A 26,016-nucleotide genomic window follows, 5' to 3' on the forward strand; every position below is an offset into this window, starting at 1 on the left:
TCCCAACCCACGGGCTTTTGGTTTCTTGGTTTTGGGGTTGTTATTTGCCCCTTCCTTTGCCCTTCTGTCACCCCCCCCACACACACACACCCCCCACCCCCACTTCTTCCCCTGCTCTTTTTCCTTTAAGGAGCAGGCAGCTGCGTGGATCTCGGCTCTCAGCTGGGGTGAAACCACAACACTTAGGAGTTTAAAATATTGCATGATGACAAATGTTTTGCTATTAATCATATTTGAAAATAGGAAATTTTATGGATTTGGGTTTATTTTTAATCAAGTAGTGAGATGGTTACATGGGCTTTAAAAGTCAAGATGTTCTCAAAGTGAATTAGTTTATTTTCAGAGAACCAGGTTTTGTTCTTCCTTGTTAATCTGTTTAGAACTCTCAGGGTGAAACTAAAATGTAAATTGAACTCAGAATGCTGGTTCTAGGAAGTTTCACTTGCTTTCAACAAAAACTTTCAGTGAGGTTTTAAATTGATGACAAGTTAGTGGCCTAGTTTTGAGAAAATCAGTTTGAACTGCTGAATCACATTTTTACTTCAGTAGCCTTGTGATTTAGGCTGAGAGAGCATACTTCATCAGCTGGCAGCAAATGAATTTAAACTTTAAAAGCAATAGGAAAAAAAATTTTAGAGATAGGATTTTGGATTTGTGGTATACTAATGATTTGGGGCATACCTTTAAAAAGTTAACTGGTAGAAAAACACAACTTTTGTGGTTTGTTGTAGTTATCTTTATAAATATAGTTAGTTAACACCCAGCGAAACTAAAATATCTATATAGTACTTTATATTTTTGGCATGAATAGGAAATCTTGGGGAGGAAAAATATATAAATACAGGTGTTATGAAATATTCATCTTTAACAGGTCAACAGCTTATTGCAAAAGGGTATGTTAGTTTTGAAATCTGAAGGATTTTCAGTTCCTGGGTTTGTGGTGGTAGGGGTTTGGTTTACAGGGTGGGGTTTTTTAAGGTGCTTCTTAAGTGTGTTTTTGGTGGGGTGTTTGGAGAGTGTTATTTTTTTTAAAGTAACAAAAATGCAGACTAGGTTACACTTAATTCTCAACTAATAGCTCTCTGGGGGAAAAAATTGTCTCTTGTATGCTTATGCAGTGCCTCTGAGACCAAATATAGTAGTGTCTCACAGCAGTGCTCTAAATTCAGCGTTTGCATAATCAACAATGCTTCTGTGCTTATGTATTTTAGTCCGTAGTAAAATACTTTTTAGTTTACTAGAAAAATGTCTTCCAGTACAGTAGTTAAGCAAGCTAATTGCTTCCTATTGCACCTTCAAGTGCTTTAAAAAAGTTGACTGTGTGGTTGCTTTAGTATCATTCAGCATTGCTGTGTATATACTGCTAGATTTCAGGAAGAGGTGAGATGTGGAAATGCACCTAAGTTCCTGTGAATGTATTTTTAACTTTAATTTTACAAATTCTTATGAATTCCTGACTGAATGTCTTAAGTTAGCTCTTCCATATATAGTACGGATTTTTCTAAAAGCTGCAAATTCCTGAACGTGTGTCTTTCTGTCACTGCTTTTTTTCTGAAGAATATTTCTGTGTTGCTCTGATGTTCCTAGATGTAGTGGGTTCATTTCATGGAAGAATTAGCAAGTGTTGTTAGATGTAAGTGTACTTTTCTGCATGTCTTACCATACCTCAAGGCACATCCATGTATGTTCCCTTATTCAGTAAGGCACAGCATATGGAATTATTTTTCCCTGAGCTAGTTAAGAGCATTCCTTTGGTTTTAACCCCTGTATGGTGTGACAGTAGACAGCTGGTTCCAAAACTGAAGCAAAAGGAGAAAGACCAGAACTGATTGATTAACGAAATACAGTGAACATGATTACAGCAATGACATTTCTCAAGGACATGAGACTAAAATGTTACCTGACCTCACTTGTCTTAACCCTGAAGTAATCGATAAATCTGGATGTTTCCTATCTGAAAATGTTAGTCTGAAATAAAGTATCCTGTAATTCTTTAGATTTTCAGGTGGTCACAAGTTTCTGTAGTTAAATCCTGAAAAGAATTGAAAGGTTTTTTCATCTCCCTCATCTAAAGGACCCTGGTGAGTTTAGGTGTAGACAGTCACCAAAAGCTTCTGCAGATCTGTGAACCAGTGACTTACTGAACAAACCAGTGGCCTGAGAAGTCATTACAGTAGAATTGGTGTTTTGGTGGCTTTTATGTGTTGGATTTTTTCAACAGTGTTTTTTTTTTAAACTTCTATTAAGCAAAGTTACTCTGCTAGGTGGGTGTGAGGGTATTTTGTTTCTAATAAACTGAGATGGTCAATGTGTTTTCTACTTCTAGTGAATGTAGTACAGTTTCTTTTAAGCTGGTAGTCATTCTTCCCTCTACTAAACTCAATTAATCTTTCCTCTCTGTATGTAGTTGACTGATGTGATATGGAGTATTAAGTAGCAGCCCTAGTAGTTGTTTTGCTCTCTTGCCTACCTGCCCTCTGTTTGCTGAATGTTGTTAGAGTAACAATATGAAGGAACGTCCTGTTGAATATGAAAACTAGCATTAAAGTGAGAGAAAAAACCCAAAACCAAGTCAGTTTATGCTTATCTTAGCCAAGTCTCAAATCAAACTACTTATGTTTTACCTGTTTTGTTTTTCAGAGTACTGTAATTGAAAGTGCATCTGTCTACATTGAAGGACAAATTCATGATTGAATGGTGGATTAGTAAGTAGTTGTCTGATTCCAAGAGTAAGAAGATATCCTGGGAGTTGGGAAGAACTGGATTTTCACCCTAGTCCAGCAGCTTTGCTGCTCACTTAAACACAGATGAATGAAGACCCCATTTGGAAAATCGCCAGGTCAGCGGTCCAGAGCTGATGCAGGTGAGGTGTCTTTCTGGGTGGCCTTGTTTGGTTTTGGTGGGTAAAAAGTGTTCTTACTTTACAGATCTGGGGGTGGGGCGGTGTTAATGTTATGTTAATGGTTTCATGAAGGTATTACATTACTCACTTTAAAAGAAATTTTATTACTGTTCTAGAAGCCGATAAATTGAAAAGGCATACGTAAATTTAACTTAGTAGTACAGACATACATGTAAGAAGCTTCTAATAGACTATATCAACATTAGAACTGTAAGTTACTTAATTCTAATAAGGAGCAAATAAATTTTGTTGTAGGATGGCATTGACATTAAGGGCATAATTCCTAGTTTATCTCAGAAGTGCTAAAACAGATAAATTCACTATATATTTATAACCTAAGTGTAAAACGATGGTTTTAAAGAAGCTAATCATCTAGTAATGTAAAAGAGAACCTCTTGAAAACACTACAGAAATGCAAATAATGTTGCTACTTCACGTGTTCTCTCTGGTGTGCTCTCCAATCTTTAATGTGTGCTCTGTAAACTGGAATAGGTTAGTCAGAGTATTTTTTAATTTTTATTCAGAGAAATGCAAAACCAGAGTGTTTATCTTATGAGTAGTTAGACTCACTCTGATCTAGTTAAAGAGGTGTCCCTGCTTTGCTGTAGGGGGGGTTGGACTAGATGGCCCTTAAAGGTCCCTTCCAACCTAATGCATTCTCTGATTACTCAGTGTTTTTCAGTTTGAAAGACTAGTGAATCTGTCTTGTGTGTTCTGTAGTAAGGAATTATCAGAAATGATACATAACAGCATCCAGTGACCAACAAAATTGGTGCTTTTCTAAAAATCTCAAGAAACTGTCACGTATGAATGGGAAAGTTCAGTTAACTTTTAAACTACCCAAGCAATATAGTCCATTCTGGTGCTTTCAAATAACAGATCCATGTCATTAGGAACTGTAGCAACTGAATGTGGGAAATTTCTCTGAAAGAGTTTGGAAACATTCAAAACTGTGTATACCTCTGATGAGATTACATTCATGTTAATTTGCTGTCACTCATTGGAAACTTTTACTGATTTAAATAGTAACTTCAGCAAACACTTTTAATAAATGGTGTTTAAGGAGAGACCCAGTAAAAAATCTTTTAACACTTGGTTCAGTGAGTTTTCATTTCATCAACTTATGACTCATCCTTCCTCTCGATACTAGCAGAATTCCTGTGGGAATAGAATTGTGTTTGGAAGATAAAAGAAAGGAGAGCAGGCCTTGACCTGGTACTTAGTTTTAATCCTGTTTACTTCTAAGCATTAACTGGGCACCAAGCCCAAGTTCAAAGACTTTGGACACTGGGTTCTTAAAGCAACTGTTAGAAGAATTTTTTTCTAATGACTTCAGTGTGACATGCCATGAACCACAAAACTACAACACAGATTTGAGGTGTCATAATGTGAAACTTAGAGAGTGATTATGTGGCTGGATTTTTTCTGAAACAAAAAAAGGTTAAGGTAGGATATTTTCTTGAAATATGTTGAGAAGAAAATTTTGCTTTCTTTTGACTTAAAAAAAGAGAGAATTCATAGTATTTATTTTGAAGAGTGGTGTTTTATATTATTTCTTCATTTTAGTTATTCTTGTAACTGGCACCATGCCAAACTGTCATTAAAACTGACATGCTTTAGATTCCATTTTTGGTTTTTAGTATCCCTATACATCAGTAACAATTTGTCTTTCTCTCTTTCTCTGTGAAGGCTTTTAATCTTAACTGAGAAGTCCTTCCTTAGCTTCTTTATTTGATTAATGTACTATTGCTGTCATTTAAATACAAGCCATCAATCATAAAAATCATCTGCCTTGACTCCTGACATAGTTGTGGGGTTGCCAACTTTCAGGCTCCAGCTATTATATTATTGAGGAAGACAGCTGCTGATCTTGCTGTTGTTGTTCCTTCAGATCTTTTTCGGTGGTCTGAGGCTACATAGGTTTTATTGCTGGTTTTTGGTTTGTTTTTAGTGGGGTGGGAGAGGGAGAGAAGCATGGAATTACCAGCTGTTTATTTCTTGGTTATGGATATGCGTTAGGAAAGAGTGCAGTAGGTGGCTGTTGTTACTGAGCAAGAGACAGAACTCCCTTGTTTATCACAGTAGTACTTCCACTGATAGTGCTCAAGTTCTTCATTTTGAAAAGAACAGCAAATGCGGTACCTTGAGTTCATCAGAGTTTATAAAATTATTTTAATGGCTGGAAAAGAGATCTTGCAATGTGATATAAATTAAGATCACAGGGAATTAGTTGTTTGGGTATGTTTTTTAAAAGTGTGTTGAAGAGAGAAAACTGTCATAAGTGCAACCAGAGTGGTTTAGGTGGCAATTCTCCTGCTTCTCAGGAGGAGAATTTGGTTATTAACAGGCAGAGATAATCTTCCTTAGTTCTATGTTAAAAGGTTATTTGCTAGGGAGGATTGACTTTTAGTCCTGCCATTGTTGTGTGTGTTCAAAGTAACAACATATCACGGATCCTTGTGACTTTTTATAGACTTTTACAAGCGGTAATGGTGGTGTTTTGGGTTGGTTTTTTTTATTTCTTTATTGGGAATGTTAAGGATTTACCCCAGTTAAGTGACTACTGAACTCAGTACTTTATATGAAATAATTACTATTGACAGTAACACCTCTCCCTGTCTGTTCTGGTGAGACTCCATCTGGAGTACACTGCCCAGCTCTGGAGCCCTCAACATAAGAAGGACATGGAACTCTTGGAGTGGGTCCAGAGGAGGGCCACAAGGATCATCAGAGGACTGGAGCACCTCCTCTGCAAGGACAGTCTGAGAGTTGGGCTTGTTCAGCTGGAGATGAGAAGGCTTAGAGGACACCTTATAGCAGCCTTCCAGTTCCTCAAGGGCACCTATAGGAAAGTTGGGGAGGGACTGTTTGTAAGGGCATGTAGTGATAGGATGATGGGCAGTGGTTTTAAACTAGAGCAAAATAGGTTTAGATAAGGAATTAGAAAGAAGCTATTCATTGTGAGGGTGGTGAGACGCTGGAACAGGTTGCCCAAAGAGATGGTGCATGCCCCATCACTTGAGGCATGCAAGGTCAGGCTTGATGAAGCTGAGCAACCTGATCTAGTTAAAGGTGTCCATGCTTACTGCATGGGATTTGGACTGGATACGCTTAAAAAGGTCACTTCCAACCTAACACATCATTTGGTACCTATGTAGTTGGAGAGATACAGGGTTGAAGGATGGATGTATTGTTATATGAGTAAGGATTAACTAGGTAGCTGCATCTAAAGGACTGCAGTCAACAGCTCAATCTCCAACTGGAAGCCAGTAACAAGTGGTGTCCCTCAAAGGTCTGTACAGGGACAGTACTATTTGGTATCTTTGTTAGATCTCCTAAACAGTGGGATTGAGTGCTGTCATCTGGGAGTATGTAATTAAGCATTAATAATATTACTTCTGTTATTCAGAGTGGTAGGGGACTTGTCCTCTGGAGATCATCTAATCTAACCTTGTGCTAAAAAAGGATCACCTAGAGCATGTTGCACAGGATTGTGTCCAGGCAGATTTTAAATGCCTCTACAGAAGACTACATAACCTCTATGGGCAATCTAATTTTCATTTTTCCTTATGATGAAAAGATACAGTAAAAGCATGGAAATAGAATTAGAGTTTGTATTTCTTCTCATTTAAAAGCAAGTGCAAATTCTTCCAGTACTGTCTTAGTGAACTAAGAAGAGTACCCACTCTTAGATGGGACTTGTTTAGGATTGCAGTGAAATCTTTTAGCAGAGCCAGAACTTACTTTACTGATCATAGAATGGTCTGGGTTGGAAGGGACCCCACGGATCACATAGTTCCAACCCCCTGCCACAGGCAGGGACACCAACCTCCAGGTCTAGATCTACACAAGGTTGCCCAGGGCCCCATCCAACCTGGCCTTGAACACCTCCAGGGATGGGGCATCCACCACCTCTCGGCGCAGCCTGTTCCAGCACCTCACCACTCTCTCTGTAAAAACCTTCCCCAGAATATATAATCTAATCTAAACCTTCCTTCCTTTAGTTTTAATCCATTCCCCCTTCTCCTGCCATTGTCTACCCTTTTAAAAAGTTGATTCTCCTCCTGTTTGTATGCTCCCTTCAGGTACTGGAAATCTGTAGTGAGGTCCCCCCGCAGCCTTCTCTTCTCCAGGCTGAACAAGCCCAGCTCCCTCAGCCTCTCTTTGTAGGGCAGGTGCTCCAGCCCTCTAATCATCTTTGTGGCCCTCCTCTGAACCCTCTCCAACAGTTCCACATCTTTCTTGTATTGGGGGCCCCAGATCTGGACACAGGACTCCAGATGGGGCCTCATGAGGGCAGAGCAGAGAGGGACAATCACCTCCCTGTCCCTGCTGGCCACCCCTCTTCTGATGGAGCCCAGGATACCATTGGCCTTGTGAGATGCAAGAGCACACTGCTGGCTCAGGTTAAGTTTCTCATCTACCAGAACCCCAGGTCCTTCTCAGCAGGGCCTCTAAAGAAGCTCTTCTCCCAGTCTATATCTATGTCTGGGATTGTTCCAGCCCAAGTGCAACACCTTACACTTGGCAGTGTTGAACCTCATTAGGTTCACCCGGGCCCATCTTTCCAGCCTGTCAAGATCCCTCTGGATGGCTTCCTTTCCTTCTGTTGTGTCGACCACACCACTCAGCTTGGTGTCATCTGCAAACTTGCTGAGGATGCACTCAATTCCATCATTGATGTCATTGATAAAGATGTTAAAGAGCACCGGTCCCAAAACAGACCCCTGGGGGACACCACTTGTCACCAGCCTCCACCTGGACATAGACCCATTGACCACCACCCTTTGGCTACGGTCTGTTAACCAGTTCCTTATCCACTGGATGGTCCACCCATCAAATCCACATCTCTCCAATTTAGAGATAAGGATGTGGTGGGGGACTGTGTCAAAGGCCTTGCACAAGTCCAGGTAGATGACATCGGTCGCCTTCCCTTTATCTACCGATGCTGTCACTCCATCAGAGAAGGTCACCAGATTGGGAAGGCACGACCTTCCCTTGGTGAAGCCATGCTGGCTGTCCCGGATCACCCGCCCATCCCTCATGTGCTCCAACATGTCATCCAGGAGGATCTGTTCCATGATCTTCCCAGGCACAGAGGTGAGGCTCAACAGCCTGTAATTCCCTGGGTCTTCCTTGCTCCCTTTTTTATAAATGGGAGTGACATGACCCTTTTTCCAGTCCCCAGGGACCTCTCCTGACAGCCACGACTTTTCAAATATGATGGAGAGCGGCTCAGCAACCACATCAGCAGCTCCTTCAGGACCCTGGGATGCATGTCATCCAGCCCCAGAGACTTGTAGACATTCAGTCTCATGAGGCGGTCTCAGACTTGCTCTGCCCTTACAGTGGGGTGGGATTTACTCCCCCAGTTCCCACCTAGTGGTCCAGGGATGCAAGGTTCTGGGATCTGAGAATTATGAGAATCCTGGCTGCCAGAGAAGACCAAGGCAAAAGAACTCATTCAGTACCTGAACCTTCTCCACATCAGTTGCAGCCAATTCTCCTTTCTCATTTCCCAAGGGGGGTACGCTCTCTTTGGCCTGTCTCTTCTGGCCAATGTACCTGTAAAATCCCTTCTTGTTGTTTTTAACATCCCTCACCAAGTTCAGTTCCATCTGCGCCTTGGCTTTCCTGATCCCATCTCTGCAAGTCCAAACAGCGTCCCTGTATTCTTTCCAGGCAACACACCCTTGTTTCCAGAGCTTGTATTTGCCTTTCTTTTCCCTTAGTTTGACCAGCAGGGCCTTACCTAGCCATGCTGATTTCCTGCCCACTGGTCTTGAGCTCTCAGAAAGGCACCCTTGAAGAGCAGCCAACTTTCCTCAACATTTCTGTCTCTATGGACCACCTCCCAGGAGATCTCTCCTAAAGTTCAGGGTCCTGATCCCTCTCTTTACCAGACCCATGTGCCTTGAGATAACAAACTCAACTAGGGCATGGTTGCTGCAACCCAGGCTGTCTCCAGTCTTAACACCCTTAATGATCGCCCCCACATTGGTGAGCACCAGGTCCAGCAACACATGGCCTCTGGTCCGTCTGTCCACTACCAGAACCAGAAAGTTGTCATCTATAGACTCCAGGAGTCTCCTGGATGTCTTGCAGCTCTCTGTGTGGTTTTCCCAGCAGATATTTGGGTGGTTAAAGTCCCCCTTCAGGATGAGTGCCTAGTGACTGCGATGCCTCCTACAGCTGAAGGAGGAAAGCCTCATCAGTAGTCTCTCCTTGATCAGGTGGCCTGTAGTAGACTCCAGTCACCAGCTGTCCTTCATTAGTCCCATCCCTAATTATGACCTCAACCTGCACCTGACCACTTCTCAGAGAGAGCTCCTCACAGTCTATCCACTTTTTAACATAGAGGGCAACTCCACCACCCTTCCTACCTAGCCTAGCCCTTCTAAAAAGGCGATACCCTTCTACAGGGGTGTTCCAGCTGTAGGAATCATCCCACCATGTTTTCATGATTACAACTGGATCATAATTTTCCAAGGACATCACGGTTTCCAACTCCAACTGCTTGTTACCCATGCTGCGTGTATTCATGTAAAGACACTTCAGGTGGCCTTTCTGACTCACCACCTCTTTTGACAAGCCCTCCCTCAAACCTCTGGGAAGAATCTGAAGTTTTCCCACTGCTTCCTAGAGGGACATTAGAAGGTTCTGGAAGGGGGGTCAGCAATACTACCTTCTCTGCGGAGTCCCTAGAAGTTCCTATGGGACACTACAGAGGTATTTCCCCACAATCTTTTAGAATGTCAGCATCCCCAAGCCCTTCTATCTCATTGAATTTTACCCTCTTCCCCCTTCAAATCTAGTATAAAGCTAGAGGCTACTTGCTCTACCCTAGCAAGCCTCGTTATATCCTCTTCCTACCTAGTTTAAAGCCCTGTCAATGAGGCCTGCCAGCTCTTGAGCTAGGATTCTTTTCCCTCTTGGAGACAGGTGACACTCGTCCACAGCCATCAGGCCAGGTGCTGAGTAAACTGTCCCATGATGGGAAAACCCAAAATTCCTGAGGTGGCACCAGCCCCTCAGCCACCTATCCATCACCTCTACTTTCTTAGCCCACTTTGTGTTCTTGCTGTCCCAAATGGGATAGAAGAAAACACCACTTGCACTCTCCCTCCCTCAATCAGCCTCCCTAAACCCCTGAAGTCTCTTTTGATACTTCTCAGACTTCTCTGAGAGATTTCATCACTGCCTGCCTGAACAATGAGTAATGGGTAGTAACCAGAGGGGTGAACCGGATCTGGGAGTTTTCTAGTTATGTCCTTGATCGGAGCCCCAGGGAGCAGCACACTTCCCTACGGGTAGGGTCTGGTCTGCATATGGGGCCCTCTGTTCCCTTGAGAATTGAATCCCCAACCGAAATCACCTTTCTGTCTTTCGGCAGTCTTACACAGGTGGAATTGCCACCACCATCCGCCGGCCGGAGCAGGCTCAGGCACTCCCTGCAGCCAGAGACTTGCACAGCCTCACTCCTGGGCAGGCCCTCGGTCTGGGTCGCCACACTCTTTGTGGGGCGATCCCTCTGCCTGGTGAAGCCACACAGTAATCTGTGGTTTCAGAGACTTTCAGTGGGTGAGACAGGCCCCCGGGTGATGAGACAGAACCTATCTGCCTGGCCACACGAGCTACAGGGTCAGCAACCTCCCCTCCCTGAGGCTTTTGCCAGGCGACGACGGGCGGTGCCGCGGCCGCTGTTGCCCTGGCAACGCCGTCGCAGCGTTAGCGTCTCTCGCGAGAGAGCCGCTGCGCGCTGCTGGGTCTCTGCTCTCACCGAGCTCCCCTGGCAAGGCAACCCCGAAACTCGAAGGCTTTTCTTTCCCCAAACTCTTTAAAGTTGAGGTTGGACAGTACTGGCTGTGAGTAAGGATAGCGGTCCCTGAAATACTAGAGGAGTTACTGTGTATCTCGATCCTGTTGCTGCTGTGAAGGTTCTGAAGTGTAACATGAGGCATCTAGTTTCTGCCGCCTGTCAGACACGGGGGACATCCAGAAATATAAGATACTGTGGTATGTTTTGATGAGTTCATATGGATTTTCATGGATTGAGTGGAGGGTGCTGTCTGATATGATAGTAAAAAATAAATAAAATAAAAATACTAGTAGCTTTCTCCCATCCTTTTCCCTATCCTGTGCCTCCTAGCTGAAATGACATGTATCATTCTCTTGAAATCAACATCCTGACAGAATTTTTGGTTTACTGAGTCTTGTCTTTTTCTTTGTATAAAGTAGAAGTATCCAGAAACATGGTATCTAGTTTTGCCATTGAATTTTAAGGATCAATTTTAAGTATCTGTGACAAGGAAATTTAACCTAGCCTCAAAAATACACAAGACTGTGTGACACATGCTTAATTCTGTTGCTCTCCTCTATGAGTTACAGTTTGTGTTTACTTTCTGTTACAAAACAGTGTGTTTATACTTTGATGTGACTGAGGTATAAATATTTTCTCCCTCCTCAGATCATCAAAGTTTGAGCCTTCATTCCTTACTATAAAGAAGACTAAGACTAATCCATTTACTTGCATTTTTCTGTTTTTCATGTTCAGGGCAATTTAGTTGCACGGAGTATTTTGAATTTTATCTAGAATACAGCATTTCATGGAGTATTCTAGTTATTACATGTATTTCCACAGTTAAAAGGAGCTAAAGAATGTGAATTTAAACCCATTCATTGATATGGAATGGAATAACTCTGGTTTTTGTAATTTGTATTAACATCTTTGACATCACATTGTGATTGTGGCCAAACTTTGGCCCCAGGATGCTTTGAATGCAAATGTTTTTCTTCTATGGAAAGCTTTGCATGAAGATTCCACTCTTGAAACATTTGAGATTTTCTTAAATGCCTTCCTGTTTTGAACTGAGCATCTGACAGTGACTAAGGCAGTCTAGCTTTCTATCCCAAGCTTTTTAGATAGTACTGGAGGTTTCCAAGAGAATTTATGTAAGCCAGGTTACTGTTTTGTTATGTTATGCAGTCATTGGGTAGAGAAGATCAGCAATATATGTGTATGTTAAAAGGTAGTTAAAAATTTACTTTCTCTCAAAAAATGTTTCAAGTCATTAAGACAGAGCAATACACCACCACAGGTATTGCTCATTAAACTGTCATGCCACTTACAAATAAATACCTCTGCAAAGAAACTCTTAACGGCTTTTGGCAATTCTAAATTGGGAAAGAATAGTCTTCTGCAGATGTGTGATGTCTTGCCGAATAAAGAGTTTTGTGTCTGTTTTATTTTGTTACAGCTTTATTGCCTCTAATCTTGCATAAAACCAAAATACATAGGATTTATGATACCTTCACACATCAGAGGAATTTTATTATTGCCAATAAACAACCTAATTCCTGCAAGGAAAAGAAAAAAATAACAACATTTCTTAATATTTTTCTTGTGAATTGGTTATAATGGGCTTTACCAGTTCAAATGAGACATTTTTGCAGCCATTCAAAGACTACCTTACATTAGCTGCTTGAAACAAGAAGAGTCTTGACATGGGTCAGATGACATATTTTGCAAGGAAGACATAATAGTTGAAGAGGTGCTTTGAGGTCTGTACCTGTTCCTCCATGCGATGGGGACTGCTCATTATATTCTTACTACTGATGCTTGTGTCTGTTGGAACATACTGTCTTTTTGTGCCATCATTGGACTTTAGTGTAGGCTCCTATTAGGGAAATGGAGCTTTCACAGGCTGCTGTTGAGCAGATAGAAGTGTGTGCATCTCTATTGAGGCAATTTTGAGCCTTATGTAATATATGGTTTTCAATCCTATGGTATAAAAATGCATTTCCTTGATTTTATTAAATTATGTTTTATATATCAAAAACAGTATCTGTAGTTGTTTTTGCAGTTTCACTAACAAATGGGAGAAAAAGCAGTTTGAAACAATTTAGTCTGGACATCACCCTTGTTTTTTGGTGACTGAAAGAACTTCTTTATTGTCCTAATTTCAAAATCCTCACTGAAGATTGCATGGAGTATAGATGTTCTATTTGAGTATACCTTGTTAACAGTAAGGAGGATGCTGTCCCAAGTGATAATTAATAAAGGGGTACTGTTGACATCTTGAATGCTTGCCATCCTTCTCACCTCCTTCCCCAGCCTACCCCCCCAGAAGTTTAGATACAGCTGCAAACTGTGGATGTAGCTCCGAGTTCTTTCCACTTTTAAGTAGCAGTGGGAAAACTTAGCGCTGAAGGAATTGTCCTGGACAAAGAAAGATTCAGGCAGGTTTATCAGATAATTCTGGTTTTGACCTTGTTACTTGAATATGCTAAATGTAAGGATTTTGTGCAAAGTGAAGTGATACAGAATTCAATCATATAAGCTGAGATGTCTTTAAAAGTAGTTTGCAAATCCTTGAGGCATTATGGAATTCAGGCGTGCAAAATACATAGGTGAATTCTGGCAAATAGGCTTGTAGTCCTTATGAGAGTGGATTTGTTCTAGGGCTTTCAAATACTTGTTACTGTATCTCTTGAAATCTTGTTATATTTGCATTTAACATCCAAATGCTGTAACTTTGTGTATTGAACTGGGAGGTTTCTTAAGGTACTGACTGACAGGAGAGAAAGGCTTAGTTGTCTTAGTTGATCTGGTTTAGAACTCGGTACTACATAAATGAACAAATTGAATCCTGTCAAAAATATGATGTTCCCAAGGTGAGAAGTTAGTGAACATGGCAAAAAATCATAGAATCATAGGGGTTGGAAGGGACCTTGAGAGATCATCGAGTCCAACCCCCCTGCCAAAGCAGCTCCCTAGCTCATATTGCACAGAGAGGCGTCCAGACAGGTCTTGAATATCTCCAGAGATGGAGACTCCACCACCTCCCTGGGTGAAAAAAAGCAAGTTTCGTGCCAACCATTCTGTAGAATATCTAGGTGTAATTTCTGTAGTGGTTTTAACTACTTGAGCTGATAATCTTCATCTCATCAGCCAGTAATGTAAAACATAAAATGTGGATGTTCGTGTTCTAATGATGCAATTCCTCTACTTTCTAAGAACAGATTTATTTTTCTAAGTATTTTGTTTTTAATAAAACACTGCCATATTTTAATGAAACATGTTTTAATGTATCATATATTAATAAAACACAGCCACCTCATATGCAGAAGAGGAGGCTGGCAGGATGATCAGAAAAACTGTTGTCAAGTCCCAGAGTCTTTTAGATTTCTAATTAAGCTTTTTGTGATAGCTTTTAATTTCCATCTAATAGGCTTTATAAATATGCAGTTTGTCTTATAACAGCTAGAAATTATAAATAGGATCTTTACTGTAGTAATTTGCCTGTAAGGCTTAATTTTTGAAACACAGATATTGCAGATGTCATGACAGGTGGAAATGCAGGTTACTGAGGATTTGATATAAGCTTGTATTGTATCCTTAAGATGTAGTATTTATTTTAATAAAACTTTTTCTATATGTCCACTTGTAAATGTTAAAAATATTTTTTAAGACTTTGAAGGTTAATGGTACTTCTAGTGTTTGACTCTCTTGTGTAACACTACCATTATCATGAAAGTTTTCAACATACATATTGCAGAGCTATGCTTGTAACATGCACATAATAAATTTAAAATAATTGTCTTGCTTAGACTTACAGTGAAACTCAAATGGTTCTCTGTAGATGTTACTTTAAGCATCCATAGTTGAAATTCTGAGCCCTTTAAAAACCCACATGGCTGCCCCATGACTGACCAAGCTTCTCTGCGCTGTGGCACCTGGGAGACTTGGTGGCTGCGTGTCCTGACCTAAGCCTCAGATACACCCAGCATGTCTGAGATGGAAGATTTCAGCATTGCAGTTTGCAACTCTTGAGTATTCTCCCACCACTGTCTCCATGGCTACCCCATGGCAAGCCTGCCTGTTGCAATTCAGAGTATGTAGAAGAATCCACAGTCCTTAGGACTGAATCATGAGCCTCCTCTATGATGAGGGCTAACCTGATTTGACCCTTTCCCCTGTAAACAGACCATCCATTCCTAGGGGATTATGCTGTGGCTTAGCTGAAAATGTAGTTTGGAGATGGGAAGATAAAACCTCTCACAAAGGGATGCAGCTGTTTTTTGCAACTTTTATCATGGGAGCAAACACATGGGAGTTACATTCTTTTCCTCAATCACATGAATAATCATCGTGAGTACTATGAGTTAAACCTGGCTGGCAACTTAGCACCACAGTGGATGTGTATGCCCTTCCAAATTCTTGTTGTGGGTACCCCAGTTGCTGGATAGCAGTACATGTCTTGTGAGCCAACTCAAGCCTGTTGGTTTTCTCAAAGCTCTTTTTGCTTTGTTCGTTGTTTGGTTTCTGTATGTTATGTTAGACTGAGATGTGTATATACTTCCCCAGTATGTATTTGCACCCTTTTGATTAATGCAAGGATGAAAAGTTACACTGCACCCTTTTGATTAATGCAAGGATGAAAAGTTACACAGTCGATGCACTTGACTGTTGAGGCTGATTGATCATCTCAATTGTTACAGCTTTTTTCCTAGAACAACGACCGTACAGGTGCCTGTTGTGTGAAGTTCACCTTTCTTTGGAATAGCTGTGGTCAGTCGCTCCTGTTCATCCCTGAGCATGTAGCCTGTGTCTGTCCCCACAGAGCCTTCTCCCATTGTGACAGTTCATGTTTTGATCAGTTATAAGATGAAACGTGGGGATTCTTTAACATTCAAAAGGAAGACTTGTGCAGGACGGCTTTTTTCGTATCGTATACATACTTTATTTTATACTAACTCCATCATCCTTTATGTTGTAGGTCATGCAGGAGTGTCTGCAAGCATGATGAAGAAAAGAACTTCCCACAAGTAAGTTGTTAATATTTGTACAAAGTAGAGCTCTTAGTTACTGGAAGTACTGTTCTAGAAATGTATCTGTATTTTCCCACTCACTTTGTTCTTGAAAGTCATGTGGAATAACAGTCTATGTATATGTGTGGAGTCAGATTTTTAATTCTTTCAGGAGGGTGGTAGGAAAGAATGGCCTACAAATAGTGTTTTAAACATGCTTTTGACTGCTTATACAAAATTATCCTTGAATACAATTTTATAAATCTTTCTATAATTCAGAGAGAAGGAGCTGTGAGCCAGAAATTAGCCACATCTACTGTAGGATCTCTGTTCTCTGGCAAAGAGTTCATTCATTGTCACCAAGCCTATAAAAACTGCAGATCATGCTTACTTGATATCTCAGTCTTGAAATAACCTTAGAAATACCTAATCTTGTATTCACTACAAATGTAGCTTTGAAAAGGGTTTTTCGCCTTTCTCAAGTAAATAATACTGAAATACTTGTGTAAGGAGGCTGCTATTTGTGTGTGAAGGATGCCTGCTTATCCTACACACTCATGGCATGTACTTTTGCAACATTTTAAAATAGTAGCAGCTGAACACTGGTGAGTAGCTGTTCGAAAATAGAGGTAATGTTCTGGACGTAATTGGTTTTAGTTTGGAACAGTGAGATGCTGTATCTGGTGGGAGAAATCTAAGCTGGGTAAGTGTGAAACTTACTAAAGTGTTTCTAGTTGTATTTTAAGTTTAATGTCTATAGAGGGTGCAGCATTCAAAAGCAATTTGTTTGACAGGTGTATTTTCTACAATTAACGTAGTTAATCACTGCTAACTGTTAACTGTTGCCCAGAGACAACACCTAATGTAAAGCTACTCTTAATTCCTTCCACCAGCTCATCATTATCCATTCTTGTCTATCTTCATAGAAGGCAAAGAGAAACATGTATTTGTCTAGGGGCAGGTAGAGTTGGTTAAAACTTAATTTCTCTTGTTCTCTTTCAACCGCTCAGAGAAAGGAGTGTATGATGGGAAGACTATCAGAGGTGGGTTGCCTTTTGTACTTGAGGGTGGCTAGATTTGTCTTTATTGTTGTGGTGATATACACTTACTTACATACCTAAAAAGGCTGTAAATTTGTAGCACAAAGGCTTTTATGGGGCATAAGAAGTTTTGATCCTAAGTGACATGATTTTGAGGCATTTAACCACCAAGCTTTAGTTTTCTGTTAATTTAGCCTAGTTCAATTGTTTATGAATTATTTAGTGAAGGTTTTCTGCACCAACCAAAGATGATTTCTTGTGTGCTGCTCGCTGACTTGTCTGAGAGTGAGGCAGAGTAGTAAAATATAGCTTACTGTCAAAAAAGCAGGATATGAATGACCATATGATCATATGTACTGGTAGAACTCTGAGCTGTGAGGTAGACTGTGAGTTAGTACTGCATACCTTGCCACTGATTTAGTTATTTATTTAGTTGCTCCTCATTTAAATAAAATGAGGAAAAAACCTACTGGAACACAAAGGTCATCAAGAAGTTTTCAAGTTAGCTTCAGAAGGTTTGTGACAGAGGAAAGAGCTGAAAGGATGGAACAGGGCATGACTCAGTAATTAAGGGTGTGATAGAGCAAGAAGTGTGGATGAGGCTTCTGAACTCTTCTTTACTAAATGGTAGTTAACTGAGCATTTTGGAATGGTTTCCCATGGTTATATAGGACAGTTCTTCCAAATGCTCTGTCAGTGGGTAGTGGTGATCTCTGCCAATATGAAGCTGACCTCACTGGCATCAGATCAGTCAGTAACCTCCCAGATCTCATTCTTTCAGTGCTTGGTGCATAAGGAAAAGAGTACAAGAAATAGTGTAAGTATAACACAATCCTCTCTTCATAAACTCCAGATTTCTTGCAGTTGGTAATTCAAGGACTTTGAGGCACAGATTACACCTGCAATTTAACTACAGGCAAAATTAACCATTTTGAATTTCGGGTCCCACTTTAAATAAGTTAACGTATAATATTCATTCCTGCAGCTTCTGAAGATGAAGTTCACAACTGTATGATGGGTTTTGAGGGGAGTGCAGAAAGTACTTTAAAACTTGCCTCAATTAATGTGCCTCAGAGCCTGAATATTGTCAAAAGTAGTTAATAACAACTTTCTCATCACCATTCTCCTATTAATTATAGTCTTTTTAATATGATCACAGCTGTAGTAAGTTTTGGGTCCTGTTGTTAGTAACTTTTCTCCTTGGCACTGTGAAAGGCTTCCAACTGTACTGACCATCACTGTTGTACTGTATTTATACTGTTTTCCTTCCCATTTTTCACAGCTGTGAGACCTATGCTTTGCTGTCACCCTTCTAGTTTTTTTTCCTGAGTTGTACCCTGTGCTTTTTTTTCTGAAATCAGATGATCAGGGAAAAAAAAAAAAAACACACCCAAACAAACACAAAGCAACCAAGCCTAAATAGGTAATTTTACATAATTCTCCTTTTTATAAATGCTAGTTTGTCTTTTAGGCACAACCCTGAAGTAATGGTTGATTTTTCTGGCAGTCCTGTGCAGTTCTGCACTGCATTGGTTTCCCTAATAGCAGATGCCAAGGAAAAGTTTGTGTGCAAACCATATAAATATAACTTTAAAATCTGGGAAAACTGCTATCTGCCTGTGTAGTTTCTAAAGTATCTAGTCCTGATAATGAAACCTTTTCATATAACTAGCTTTTATTTACCAGCTGCTGCCTTCAAGATAAGGGAGAGGATCTGAAACTTTTGGGGCTTTCTGGGGCGTTTACAATGAGGATGTGTCTCATGTGCCAAGGGCTAATATTTGCAGAACATGATGTTTCCAGGTTTTCCTGGCTCCACATTTCCAAGTGTCAAGGAAAACTGTTATACAGTCTTCAAAAGCCAGTGTTAGTGGAATTGATAAAATAATCTTAATGGAACAGAAGTATAAAAAATATTGGTCATTCTTGATCATATAGAAGCTTATGTAAACTCATATTACTTGGTGTGTCACACTTTGTTGTATGACAGTTTTGATGAGACAAGAGGTTTGAGTTGGTTGCTCAATTGTCTTTCATGAGAGTATATCAATAGCTATTCTTTTATTAATAGTTAGAAGCCTTAGCTTGCTTTCCTACCATGTGTTCAAATACAGGAAGTAGGTTTTCCCTCATAATTTACTAGTTTGAAAATCTCTGTGTGAACCATAGCAGATGAGAAAGGATGCCTGTGCAGTAATACAACCTTCAAACAAAAATTTGAACTGCAAGTACACCTGGTACTTGACTTGTAATTAAACTTGAAATGCCTTTTGCTCTCCGAGGCAGTTTAAAGGTAGCTATGAGTTTTAACTCAGTTATGTCATCTTTTTCCATCGTCCTATTTATAATGTTTGAAGGTTTTTGCTTAATTGCTCCAATATAATTATTAAAGTATCAAGTATGCTTTACAGGCAGATAGTAAACTAGACTATAGGGTTGAACACAAAGAGTGTTATTTTTACCTTTTCAACAATGAGGTGACTAGCAGCATCAACTAACTGTTTCAAAGTGACATTGTATTTTACACTTTTTTAATCATTTGGGTTTATTCTGCTTTGGAATGGATATATAATATATAATAGCTCCAAAGAATTACATGCAAAACAAACTCAATTTTTACTGTGCTGAGAACCAGATTTCTCATCTTATTCTGTAATAGTAAGCTATGACTAAGGTTATTACAATTTTAAAAACATGTATACTTGACCAGGAAGTGAAATTTGAAAGTGCATTCCAGTTTCTGCATAAAATTGGAACCACCTTTGTACAAGAGTGCCTCTTAACTAGAAGAGGTTGGAGTTCCTATCATAATCTGTGCTAACAAAGTTAGGAATACAAAAACTGCAGGTTGATCTTGTTGAAATGGTCAAATGATATCTAAAGTGAAATTCGACAATCCTCCATCCAAGATCTTCCTGGTGAATAAAAGTCTACAGGCAGGACAAGCTGTTGTAGAATCATGTATATTGTTTTTAATCCTTATGGTTACATATTCAGCATTTTCATAAACCACCTGGCCACAGGACTAAAGGGTGTCTTAAGTAAATTTGCGATGACACCAAATTGGGAGGAGCTGTTGATGGTGGAGAAGCCTCGCATGGAGAGACCTGGACAGATAAGAGAGCTGGGCAATCCCCAATAGCATGAAGTTTAACAAGGGCAAGTGCTGGATTCTGCACCTGGGAAGGGGCAACCCTGGCTACATATACAGACTGGGGGATCAGATGCTGGAGGCCACCATGCTGAGAGGGATTTGGGTGTCTTGGCCAACAGCAAGTTGAACATGAGCCAGCAGTGTGCCCAGGCAGCCAGAAGGGCCAACCATACCCTGGGGTGCATCAAGCACGGCATGGCCAGACAGTCCAGGGAGGAGATTGTCCTGCTCTACACTGTGCTGGTGCGGCCTCACCTTGAGTACTGTGTGCAGTTTGGGGTGCCACAAGACAAGAGGGACACAAACCTGTTAGTGTCCAGAGGACGACAGTGAGGATGGTGAAGGGTCTGGAGAGGAAGTCTTAGGAGGAGAGGCTGAAGTCCTTTGGTTTGTTCAGCCTGGAGAAAAGGAGGCTGAGGGGAGACCTCATCACGCTTTATGGCTTCCTTATGAGGAGCAGTGAAGGGGCAGGCACTCATCTCTCTTTGGTGACCAGTGATAGAACAGCATAAAGCAGTGACAGGGGAGGTTTAGGTTGGATATTAGGCAGAGGTTCTTTACTGAGAGGCTGCTTGGGCACTGGATCAGGCTCCCCAGGGAAGTGGTCACAGCACCGACCTTGACTGAGTTCAGGAAGCATCTGGAAGATGGGCTCAGTCACATACAGTGACTTGTCTGGCCCTGTGTGGAGCCGTTGGACTTGATGATCCTTATGTTGGCTCCCTTCCAACTCAGGATTATGTGATTCGATGATCATGCATTTCAGTAACATGTACTCAGTGCATTACTCTGCAAGATTGCTCCCAGGATTTCAATGATATGATTGTTATTTGTCTTTTTTTGGATCACATAAGGACTTCTCTAAGAGCATTCATGTTCCTGGAGACATTTCTCTTAGGTGTCTATCTCTCATCCAAGGGAGAATGTTGGTTTTGGCAACTGAATTTCTTGGTTATATGTTGCTTTTAAGTATGATAGTGGTGTGCGTATTTTATTGTGATTTAAATTGTGTGATAGAACTAGTAACTCAAAAATTTATTTTACAACTAGTTGACATTCCCGAGAATTTTGATCAGGCAACCATCTAAACAGTCTTTGTAGGAATTAATAAGTGCACTATAACATGCTAATAGAGATACAATAATAACAACCGTTCCCTGTCATCAATATACTGTCATAATGTTCCTTAGTTTCTTCCATTTGTAGTCAAAATTGTTAGTGTTTTTAATAACTGGGTAGAACAAAACGTGGTGATTTGAAACTTTCTAATAGCTTACTTGACTGTTTATCAGAATAACTTACTCACCAGGTGGAATTTTCATGCAACTTCCATGAAAAAAGAGGAAAGACAAAAACTTACATGTGACCTGTTTTTCACACGAAGGAGTCTCCCTTCTTATTGCTGTACCATTACATACTGGTTTTGTTTTGCTTTACTAAAAAGAAGTGCTAGAGATTTGTTGTTGCCCCCATGTGTATATAAAAATACTTTTGAGTCAAAAATATCTGTAAATGCAGGAGAAAGCTAAAGGTTAGGGAAAAATGCTTTGGAAGAATTTTTGTCCGACACCAGTAACGCTTCCACTGACTTCTTCCTCCTGGGGCAGGAATTGTGTTTTACTATACTGCAGAGAGCAACAAGGTAGTAAAGTTAAAATACTGCAAGGTAACCTTGTGATTTGAGACCTGGTAAGGTGAGTTTTAGTTCTGTGATTCAGTGTAGTAAGGGCTAAAACAGTTCTTCAGAAACAACTCTCCGGAAACTGACCTTATAAAACTTTTCACTACTTTTCAGGGCATTTTTCTTTTTTTCCAATATAGTGTAATGTGCTTTATACCCTAATTTGAATAAGGTACACTAAGCTAAAAAATGTATTGCCATGTTAAGCCACACAGCTCTTGTCTGGAGTAGAATTTTGCATATGTATGTGCTTGGTTAATATTATATTTGTATCTGTACAGAAAGCATAGAAACAATGTGGGACCAAGCAAACCTATTTCTCAGCCACGAAGAAATATTGTAGGCTGCAGAATACAGCATGGATGGAAAGAAGGGAGTGGACCGGTAACACAGTGGAAGGGCACAGTTCTTGACCAAGTTCCTGTAAATCCCTCCCTCTATCTTATAAAGTATGATGGATTTGACTGTGTGTATGGACTAGAACTACACAAAGATGAAAGAGTTTCAGCACTTGAAGTTCTTCCAGACAGAGTTGGTAAGTGTTCTGGGTTTTTCTGCTAAATTCACATACATATAAACTAACATATGCTGTTAGATATTCTCTACTAATCCCTGCAGAATCCTGCCAAGACAACAACTGACCACTTCAGTGTTACTGGTCACATTAATATTTGTCACAGGGCAGGTAATCTAGTGTTCTATTCAGTTTTCTTGGTTCCATAAAGGTTTGATGATACCAGGAAGTGCAGCACTACACTAGCTACTATAAAGAAGATTAACTATCCTAGCCAAACCTAGGACAGTATTATCCCTGAGAACCAAATGTAAAGCTAACGTTGATATTTCTGTTAAAATTTTTACCTGTAAGCCACCTTGGCTTTGTTGTGTGTGTGTCTCTGTAATAACATCACATCTTTCCTCGTGTGCTTCACCTAAGTACTTTTAATAACAGGAAGAAAAGATGTTTTCTTAGTTAAATAACTTGATTAGTAACAAGCAGGGGGTTTTTTATTGTTCAGAATTAGCACTAGATTGTTAAATTGCAGATATTTCAAACGGCAAAGTTCAAGAATTACCCAAGTAGTTACTAGTTTATAAACTATAAGCTGTTGCTTATTCTGACTGCAACACAATTGGTATCAGTTTCTAGAGTGGTATTAGGGGGAACCAAATCCCAAATTTGATAATTAGCTTCATAGAACTGTTCTGTGATTAACCTCGTCCTCTTCTTCCCTGCCTGCCCCTCTCCCTCCAGTGTCTGGGTAAAATAGAGTCTTCACTGGTGTGATTGATCTCTATTACGTTATGATTGTTTAGTCATAGTGAATAGAATGATATATTGTTATTTTAACAACATTGCTGAAGTTCTTCAGTAGTAAACTCTGGAATATGTGTTTAGTGTATGAACTAACTAACTTCCAAACAAATTTGTTTATGAATCAGGGTAAGGATTATTTTTCACAAAGACATATCTGTGCTTTTGAGTGAAATTATGAAATGCTGTCGTTTCAGCTTCATCTCGAATTAGTGATGCCCACCTGGCAGACACAATGATTGGTAAAGCTGTGGAACACATGTTTGAGACAGAAGATGGCTCAAAAGATGAATGGAGGGGGATGGTTTTGGCTCGAGCTCCTATTATGAACACGTGGTTTTATATTACCTATGAGAAGGATCCCGTCTTGTACATGTACCAACTCTTAGATGATTATAAAGAAGGTGACCTTCGCATTATGCCTGATTCAAGTAAGTAGGCCACAGCTTTTTTCTGGAAGGTGGCAGCTTTTTATATTAACACCTGGCTGTGGTTAATTTATGGGCAGGAGAGGTGACAAAGATCTTGTTTGTTACTCCCCTTTTTTTTAAGTATCACAACTAACAAAGGTTATAGCACAGCAAAGAACACCTGTGTTAACTGACAAGATACTCTACTTTTATCTCCAGTGACATCTGCAGGAAAAGTATTTTACTTAATTCCTAACTGCTGAAAATACAGGCATACTACTGTGGAAGAGCATATGCTTGGGTTTTTTAAAATGGAAACTGACAAACCAAATATTTTGCATTGTTACTCTTTTATTAAAGTGTCAAAGCTCATTCAGATGGTTTTTGATTTGTGGTTTTGATGCAGTTCTTGTGGGAATAATATTTTGAGCCCTACTAATACAGACACATTAGTTTCATTGGGGGTAGGTGTCTTCAGTGTACAAAAGCTGAGTAGCTTCTTGAGGAAGGAGGTACAAATCTCTCCAAGATTCTCCAAGGACTCACAGTAGACTTTACTAGTGAAGCAGTAATTTATTATACATTCTTGCAAGACCATGTGTCCTAGAAAAGTAGGCACACCTGTGGTCAGAGTCTGCAGCATTTTCATACCCTATTCCCATTCGAAATCCCTCCCCTGTTTACCGATGGATTTACAAGGTTTACAGGCTCAAGCAAAGCGCCTTCTTCACAGCGGTACATAGTATAATAAATACTGCATGTCTGGCAGGTTCCTGCTTCCCCTTGGTGAAGGAAACAATATTCATGAGTTTACAGAGCGAAGTGCAGTATCTTACTGAGTTACTATTGCTTCTCTTACACAGCCCTTAACTGTTGCTCATCTTTGTTTTGTGTAGGCCTGTTGAAACCAAATGGGGACCCTCAACTGCTTGCCTTTATCTTACTGCCAGGCAACTGAATAGTCACTTGACTAGGACTCAGGGCGTATTGCCTTTTGAAGGAATTCAAGGCTCAACCCATGTTTCAGTTCACTGAATTACTCATCAGTGCCTTGATTAATCAGTTTTACAGGACAACTCAAGTCAGAGCTAGCTACACAGCTCCCTATGGGTTGTCTTTGCTGAGATGGGGCCTTAAGGCAAACCAAGGCTGAGTCCCTGTACAACCCCCCCATGAGTCGCCTGATGGGCCAGACATTGCCAAAACCTGTTTGTGGAACTCCGAGCCAGACAATTCCTTACATTCCACCCCATGACCTGAGTTACCACTTATTCAACCACTTATATGTTCTCATTGTCCGATGTATGGGTATAAGTTTCATCTGCATCTTCTAGCAGAGCTATGTATTCCTCAGTTTCTAATTGAACCCTTATCCAAGAGAGCAATTTTATCATAGTTCTTTAAGACAACCAACAGCAACACTTATTACAATAATGCTAATTATAATCATTAGCAGTGTTCCCCCATATCTCTTGTGCTATCTGTTGCATATCTGGATTAGCAGTTGTTCTTTGTCTGTCTTAAGTCCCTGACAAAGAATTCCCCATGAAGCAGCCTTAGTCCTCAGCTTCCCAAGTCAGCATAGAAAACTACCGCAAACCCAGTTCAGTTTGCAAAAGCAACATTCCCCAGTATTTTCCACTGGAGGGATGATATTTTCCTCCTTTATTGAAGTGAAAGTCTTTGGGGCTTTTCCTATTAGTGTAGGATTTTCACCAAATCAGTGTTGTTCAAGAGATTTGGATAGCTATTCTTAAAACCAGGAAAATCCTTACATCAAAGTTATATTAATTGTCTCTTAAGCTACACCTACATCAATCCACTCAGCATGATTACATTTCTTTGAATCATTCCCCCTTTTTCATTATCCTTACAAATTCCTTCATGTCACAAGATTTACTTCTCTTACCAATGAAAGTGCTATTTTCGTCTTAATAAAAACTGAAGACAGTATTACTTGAAAATTTTTCTGCAACTGTTCTTTCTAGAAGCATAGCAAGTGTTACTGCCTTATCTGAACAAAGTTGATTTTCCACTAAGGCTGTCTTTGAAACTTTGGATTGTTAATAGAAGACTGGAGTTGTCTTCTGTACTGATGAATTCAATTTATGTCTGCCAACGTGCACTATTTTTGTGTTGCAGATGATTCACCTCCTGCAGAACGGGAACCAGGTGAAGTTGTGGACAGCCTGGTAGGCAAACAAGTGGAATATGCCAAAGAAGATGGCTCAAAAAGGACTGGCATGGTCATTCATCAAGTTGAAGCCAAACCATCTGTGTATTTCATCAAGTTTGATGATGATTTCCATATTTATGTCTACGATTTGGTGAAGACATCCTAGACATCGTAGTGAACTTTTGCCAAATTTGTGGAACTATTAAATGTAAAATTTGTAGACACAAAGACTTGACTGCTTTCCAGTTTAATGAAAGCTTAAATGTCCCTGCGAACCCACAATCTCTGCCAGCAAAACTGTTTTGTTCTGAATAATACAAACATGACACATTTTGTGTAAGAGAACTCCTTTTCTCGAGGAAGTCAATATATTTGGGCAGGAGGGGGAGTTACAAGCAAAGAACAGCTGCAAAATCAAGCTGTGTAAAGTTGATCTAGTATTGTAATCATTAATCTAAATTTTTTCATAGATTTTAACTTTTTCTTCAACCTTGCACTCACCTGTTCAACTGCCACATGCAAGTGTAG

General features: G+C 40.2%; 1 protein-coding gene across 1 annotated transcript in view; it reads left to right on the forward strand.

Annotated features, from left to right (window-relative positions):
• Positions 1-25,654, forward strand: part of SPIN1 (spindlin 1) — a gene marked incomplete at its 3' end in the record, with an annotated part of 55,015 nt that extends 29,361 nt beyond the window's left edge. The window contains exons 2-6 of the mRNA XM_084278757.1: positions 2,641-2,863; positions 15,682-15,730; positions 21,869-22,122; positions 23,100-23,333; positions 25,455-25,654. Coding sequence (XP_084134883.1) covers positions 2,812-2,863; positions 15,682-15,730; positions 21,869-22,122; positions 23,100-23,333; positions 25,455-25,654 — 789 coding nt within the window. The 5' untranslated portion in view covers positions 2,641-2,811. The remainder of the gene's footprint in view (positions 1-2,640; positions 2,864-15,681; positions 15,731-21,868; positions 22,123-23,099; positions 23,334-25,454) is intronic.
• Positions 25,655-26,016: the final 362 nt, after the last annotated feature.

Source organism: Gallinula chloropus, assembly GCF_964237585.1.
Source record: "Gallinula chloropus genome assembly, chromosome: Z".
NCBI classification, from domain to species: domain Eukaryota; kingdom Metazoa; phylum Chordata; class Aves; order Gruiformes; family Rallidae; genus Gallinula; species Gallinula chloropus.